This window comes from Vicia villosa, linkage group LG7, assembly GCF_029867415.1.
Source record: "Vicia villosa cultivar HV-30 ecotype Madison, WI linkage group LG7, Vvil1.0, whole genome shotgun sequence".
Taxonomy (NCBI): domain Eukaryota; kingdom Viridiplantae; phylum Streptophyta; class Magnoliopsida; order Fabales; family Fabaceae; genus Vicia; species Vicia villosa.
In genome coordinates, this window is record NC_081186.1 from 120,564,587 (window position 1) to 120,572,187 (window position 7,601).

Below are 7,601 nucleotides of genomic sequence, written 5' to 3' on the forward strand. Positions count from 1 at the left end.
TTTTCCTTTTTGCGACACTTTTTTATCATGGGTGTCGGAACATGTGGATTCATAGAAAATGTATTGTTTACTATGAAAGTAAGAAAGGTTATAATTGTTATAGTCATTACCATTATCAAAACTATTCTTTTAATATCTTTCGCAAATAGGGCTTGCACCATGCATATTGTAAAATTGAATAAATGATTAAGGTACTTTTGATTTATCCTTCATAAAAAAAATCCAAATTACTTAAGAATAACCCTTGATAAAGAAAAATAAATCATCTTACACTATTAATACTAGAAATATGGGTGGGTCCCCAAACAACAAATAAGATCAAATGGTTCAACAATTTTAGTAATACTCAAAGAAAAATAGTAGAGTGATTTAAAAAAAAAACTTAAAAATGTTACATTTAAAAGACTCAACGAATTTTATTATAAATAAAGATTGAAACATACATTTCACTAATCATAAAATAGAAAGATCAAAATAAGATCCATATAACAAGATATACAAATATAAACATGATTCATTCTGAGGCAGTGCAGTGCAATGAGGTTGTCTGCATGTTTAGAATTTAGCCTGTTCTTGCAGTTGTTCCTGTGAATGAAACCATAACAAAAATCAACATGCAATTAAATGTAAGCATCTTTTGTATAAATAAGTAATGTGAAGTAACACAAACCTCTGTGACAAAGAAAGCATGGAAACCATATGGAACTCGTTGAGGCAATTCTACAACTGCAACAGCTTCTGCTGACATTGTTTTTGCATCTATGACGTGCACGAATGATTTCCTGCGGTATTCAAGTTAATCCGAAGATTAAGAAAAACAAAAACTAAACCATATTATAGTCACTGCTATGAGTGTAGAGGAAATTGATACCCGGTATTTTCATCGTGTACAAAAAAGATCAAGTAACCGTCATCTTCTTCAGAACCGGTGCCAGGGATTCGTGGTACATAAACAGCCTCAGATCCAAACCTTCCTGGTCCCAAGTCATAGAGACCTTGAACATTTCCTCCGACTTCAAGCTTTGTTTTTCCCAAATCTGGCTCGGCGTGCAAATCAAATTTAATAATCCCAGTTACTTTACCAATGCTGTCTAACGTGGTTCCATACACGTATCGTTGCTTCCTGATGAAATGAAAATAGTAAATACAGGTTGTGGTAGACATTCATATACTTGATTACTGTCAACATTTGAACCTGCCAGTGTAGCTTTCGTTCACCCGAGGAAAATCTACAGCGGATACTGATAGTTTCTTTTGAGAAGCTTCACCGGTTTTCATGTTAAATCTCATTTCATACCTGGAAAGAGTTCAATGATTGTAAATATAGAGTAAGATGTATTGATATTTTCTTCATAAATTGCATATAAGATAAGAACAAGTCATTTAATTTACAGCTCGTTTGAGATATTATAAAGCTTTTCCTTGACAGGCCCGGTGACCATGTCCAAATTTGGATTCTCCATGCGGCACGTGATCAAAACTATTTCATCCTCCTCCTCCCAAGCATTGGCTAGGGGAAAAAATGAGTCAAATAAAAGATGAAATTAGATTTTACAAATGATCATTATAGAATATCAATCAACATATTATATTAAGGAGAAACAAAGCAACAACCATACCATTGTGGAAAATGAAGCAATTCGGCAGTTCAAACCATCTGATATGCTTCTCATCTTTATCATACCGAGGTAGGGCACCAAAACGAGCTTTTGCGGTTGAATCAAATGAGAATATCAATGTCTTATTCTTCACCATTTCCTAAAAAATACGTTTCAATCAACAATTCAAGATTTATTTAACTAACAAACTAATGTTTATCTAGATCATATGAACTACCTTTGGCCTAAAGTAGAGAGGAAGGTCCATAAATATTGAATAATTCTCTGTGATGGCAAAGTCATGCATCAAAACGGGGTCTGATATTGTTATTGGAACAGGATCTTGCATAAAACCATCCTTTGATATCACTCTATATGTGACATATGGTGCTGTATGTGAATATCCAAATGTAAACATCTCCCCTGCATATAGGAAAGTTATCTGTTGGAAATTGGAATCACTTTTCCATTAAATCTTTCAGCTTAATCACTTATTTGAAGATGCTTTCACCAGTAAATGGATCAACTTTTGGATGAGCAGTGAAGCTATGGCCTAATCTCTTGTCATAATCTAGCATGCCAAGTGTCTGCAAATCACCGTCTTCCAAAACTTTAATAGCATCTGCAAAATTTAAAATGAGACTACTTCAGTGCCGTAGTAGAATAAGTAAGTACAATTACCGCTAGTTATGCCATGTGATACAACTATGAATTAACTATGTTTTAAAAACCGAACCAGAGATCAAACCAGTGAGACCTTCGGGTCATTTCAATTGATTCAGTTGGCTCAAGCACATATGAACCATGTGACCAATAAAATAAAATAAGTAAAAAGTGAAAACTGGTTGCTCCCAACCGTGATTAAACTGCAGTTCAATCTAGTTTAAACAGAAAGGAAAAGTACTCACAAGGTTTGTCTACTTCTGAGAGTGCTAGAAGCTTCCGATGATGATATACAAGAGCTGTATTAGCTGGTAAACATGAGAGTATGAGCACAAGTTAGATTCATATCTTCAAATCCATATACTAGAGTTAAGTATTCCAATCTCCAAGTTAAAAATAGAGGTTTCGCCAAAACATGTATGAACAGCGAGTTCCCAGGACCTTGAATTTGACCCCAACAAATCGTAAAACAAGTTACCAGTTCCATGTCCATAAGAAACATCGAGTATTTTCAATCTAGCTCTTAAAATTTGTATGGTAACCATTAACAGTCCAAATAGACCTTTGAGATCTCCAACCTGAAAATAGCAAACAAGAAAAAACATTTTTCTTGTGCAAGTGTAAAACTATCGCTAGTATATTTTTCGCCACACTTCTATACTTTTACTTTCTTTATATACCTTGAGAAACTTAGAGCTTTTAAAGTATTCTTCTTGTTTAAAACGAGAAGTTTTCACGAAGCGGGAAACATATGAAGCTTTTCCATCTTTGATACGCAAACCATGGATCATTCTGCAAGTAATTGACACATAGATCAATTTTCAATGACTATATATATATACCAATATTATGAACTTGTAATAGTTACTGAAAACAGAATAGCACACACCCATCTCCGTCAAACCTGCAAAAACAGAGAGAAAAAGCGCCGTATAAGCATAAAACTCCAAATTATGAATACATGTTAAGTTTAGAGAAAAGGTTATAAGCATAAAACTCCAAATTATGAATACATGTTAAGTTTAGATTGGTACAATATCATATAATATACTGCTCAAAGAATACAAGAAAAGGTTACCAGTGATATCCCGCGACGCGAGAAAACTTTGGATTAGGCCCCACCCTAACAAACTCTCCATTCAAGCAATCCTGCAGTACACATCAAATGGCAAGTGATGAGCAGCAAGGCATGATATTGCTCTAAAGAGGCTAGTCTCCCACAACATGGTGACACAAACACTTGACACCAGGACACGACACAGACACTCTCGTGACACAAACACTCTGACAAGGACACGTACACTGCTACACATATGATAATATTTGAGCTTCATTAATCCATCTATTATTAAAAGAACGAATTGAACTAACCGGAAGGTAGCCTTGCACAATAAGATCCTTAACAGGAGGAGTCTCATCTTTGACAGGTGCAAAATTACCAGCAAGCCAGTGATGAGGAAGTGAATAATCATAAAATATCTTGACAATAATCTTCTCCAACAAATCAACGGCTTCTGAAGCAAATCTATTGCTAGGCTTTGGTTCCACCTTCAAAATGACTCCATTTTGCTTCTTCAAAGAAGCCATTTTGGATTTGTGTTGGAGATTTACGTAAATGGGTTTGTGATAGTATTTGTGTGTAGCAGTGATTATCATAGGATGTAGATTTCTGTTCTCTCTTTTGAATGTCCTCCTCTTTATGCTTTCTTGTCATTGCTTGACTCGTCACGGTTTAATAAATAACATATATCATTCATTAGAACACCAATACATAGTTGAAAATTTGTAATTGTCTTCTTCCGCAGACACTTCTGGCATTTTGTATTCCGCAGACACTTCTGTTCATCATATAATTTTTGAAGTGACACTTTAATTTAGAACCACATTTACCACATGCTCTATAGAAAATCAATTATTTTAGAAAATAAAATAATTGAACGTAAACTGTTACTATAAAATTTCAATAGTTATAAAATGGGGTATATCAAAAATTAAAATATTCAAATATGACACATGCAAGACAGAAAAGAAAATAATCATCTTAGTTTTCTGAGGATGATTGGATTGTAATGAATGACCATAAGTTATCTACTAGAAATAAAACAATTGTACTTTCTTAAAAATTATAACTATATAGTGGAATTAAAGAGCAGTATCACACATGAGAATGACATTGACGACGATGAGACGGCGAATGGAGTTAAAACTTTTCCAACATAGTGGAATCACAAAGCAGCATCACATGATAACAGTACTGAAAAGTCCAGGATATGCTATTTCAAGCACTGACCACTGTTCTATATTTTTCAAGCACTGGAATTTCACAACTCCATATTGTCATCTCTGTTCACAATAATTGTTCATATTCATCCCAATATATATATATATATATATATATATATATATATATATATATATATATATATATATATATATATATATATATATATATATATATATATATATATATATATATATATATATATATATTGTAAGAACAAGCATACCCTCACAAATGAGTTTTTGATTCATGGCAAACATCACAAGCAACCAAATACAAAAGCATAAATGAATGACTCAAGACAATGGAAGATTATGAAGCTCAAATCACTCAGAAAATGGTATTGCATCTGTTAGGTCGACCAAGCAAAGCCCTAGGTCGACTCAAAACCAGAGCAAACTCAGCAAAACTGACAAGGTCACTGTTAGGTCGACCTACCCACACTCCCAGGTCGACCTAAACTGAAGGGATTTACACATGTCACTGTTAGGTCGACCTACCCACACTCCTAGGTCGACCTAAACTGAAGAAAAGTCACAAAAATGCATTTCAACTGACTTTAGGTCGACCTAAACCTTCAACAGGTCGACCTAACTGGAAACAACTGACTTTAGGTCGACCTAAACCTTCAACAGGTCAACCTAACTGACTTTAGGTCGACCTAAACCTTTAGCAGGTCAACCTAACAGATTTTAGGCCAACCTAACAGGTCAACTTAACTGGGACAATTTCAACTATGCTTCTGTTAGGTCGACCTAAGCACTAAAGTAGGTCAACCTATTTGCTGAAAACTTCCCAAATTATGTGTTTTCTCTGCTCCAACATACCAGCAACTATATATATATATATATATATATATATATATATATATATATATATATATATATATATATATATATATATCATTCCATGTTAATTATTGATGAACACCAACAACTGAAAGATACACAAAGGCTTCTCATCTTCGTTCTTCATCATCTCCAACACAATTACACATAATCATTCTTGTGTTGAGGGTTAGTGATCGAGTTCGATAACGTCCATGGAACGGAATTGAAGATTCCTAGTGGGTGAAGATTTGTGGGGTTTTTGGTGAATAAAATCTGAGGGTTTTGTCCTCCAAGATAGGTGAATTTTGGGGGTTTTTATCAAGAAGCTTCATCAAGGATCCAGCTGAGTGTGAAGATTGAAGAACAAGTGTTCGAGCAATTCAAGACACTGCAGAAAGGGATCAAAGTGAAGCTCTTGGAAGACCTTAATCTGACTCAAGATTAAGGGGGAAGAAGATTCAAAGGATCGACAAATTTGGTTTATTGTTTATCGCTTTGTTATCTTCTTTGTATAAACTGCTTTCAACATTAATGGAAGATTTCCCAATTTCAATTTGGAATTGGGGGCAGACGTAGTCGTAGCGAGGACGATCGATGAACTGCCTGAACAAATATCGTGTTCTTGTCGCTTTTATCTTTTCATTTAAGTTCTGTTCATATTTGGTTATAATTGCAAATTGATCAACGATTCGAGTGTTAAAATTGTGAATTAAGAACTTGTATAAACATCACAATTCATCACACATTGAATTACTATCAATTTGATCATTATCACCAAGTGTTTGTGTTTTTGCTTCTTTCTCTATTACTGCATTGCAAACATCGTTCATCATATAAGAAGTTAATCGATTTTCATTAGAGCGACATATTGATTCTATAGGGTATTCTCTTATCGTTTATCTCAAGCTGTTTAGTGGTTTTAACACATATACAATTGTTTCAATAGTGGTCCGGAATAGACGCGAGTCGATTCAGAACCGCTTTCGCTTAAAGTTCAATTAACTCCGAAAAACTCTGTGAGATCTATTCACCCCCCTCTAGATCCTTAGTCCAGCGTCTAACAAGTGGCATCAGGAGCTCTGGTTTATTCCGTGCTACGTGAAACACTTATTGGAAAGATGGCTTCCAGACCTAAAGGGGCTCACAATAGAGCTCCAGTTTTCAACGGTGAAAACTATGGCTATTGGAAGGATTGTATGTGTGTCCACATCAATGCAATTGATAGGAACATCTGGACAGCTATTGTCAATGGTCCCTTTCAGATCACCATGACAAATGCAGCTGGTGCAGTTGTTCCAAAACCAGAAAATACTTGGGATGCTGAAGATGAAAAGAGATATGGATACGATTGGAAAGCGAGAAACATTCTAATCTCAGCTCTAGGAGTTGATGAATACTATCGCGTTTCCCATTGTAGATTCGCTAAAGCTATGTGGGACACATTGCAAGTTGCCCACGAGGGAACGGATGATGTCAAACTAGCTAGAATCAATACGTTAACTCAAGAATTCGAACTCTTCCACATGGAAGATGGTGAATCCATCGAAAACATGCAGAAGAGATTCGTTCACTTGAAAAATCGTTTAAATTCTCTTGATAGACCTGTTTCCAATGCAGTTGCTACTAACAAAATCTTAAGATGTTTGAACAGGGAATGGCAACCCAAGGTTACAGCAATAAAGGAAGCAAATGATCTAAACACCTTAGACATTACCACTCTCTTTGGTAAACTAGAGGAACATGAACAACACCTTAAATGCCTTGACATGCATGAGAAAAGGGCAAAGAAAGAGAAGAACATGGAGAAAGAGGTAGAGAAGAAGTCAATAGCTCTAAAGGCTTCAAGTTCCAAGACCTCAAGACAAGAGCTAGAGGATAGTGATACTAGTGATGATGAAGATTCGGATGATGAGGAAATGAGACTGTTCGTGCGAAGATACAACAAATACATAAAGAAAAATAGAGCAAAACACTCCGGCAAAAGCTTGATTAATCATAAGAAGCAATTCGACAAGTTCAAACAAGATGAGAATAACAAAGGAAAAACCAAAGGTCCTTGTTTCAATTGCGGCAAAGATGGTCATTACAAACCGGATTGTCCATATCTCAAGAAGGAGAAAGACAAGAATCAAAGCAAAAGTCACAACAAGTCTAGAAAAGCTTATATAGCATGGGAAAGTGATTCCTCAAGTGAAGACTCATCAAGCGATGAAGAAGAATCGGCAAACA

At 35.2% G+C, this 7,601-nt stretch overlaps 1 protein-coding gene across 1 annotated transcript; it reads right to left on the minus strand.

Moving 5' to 3' along the window:
- Positions 1-413: 413 nt before the first annotated feature.
- Positions 414-3,963, minus strand: LOC131618442 (carotenoid 9,10(9',10')-cleavage dioxygenase 1-like). The gene is made up of 14 exons (XM_058889663.1): positions 3,633-3,963; positions 3,340-3,410; positions 3,151-3,165; positions 2,942-3,053; positions 2,740-2,839; positions 2,507-2,569; positions 2,110-2,220; positions 1,837-2,021; positions 1,620-1,758; positions 1,393-1,510; positions 1,196-1,297; positions 872-1,123; positions 671-782; positions 414-585 (listed from the first exon to the last, which is right to left on the minus strand). Exons 1-14 carry the CDS (start codon positions 3,915-3,917, stop codon positions 556-558), a joined length of 1,695 nt encoding a protein of 564 aa, XP_058745646.1. The 5' UTR covers positions 3,918-3,963; the 3' UTR covers positions 414-555.
- Between the last annotated feature and the right edge of the window lie 3,638 nt (positions 3,964-7,601).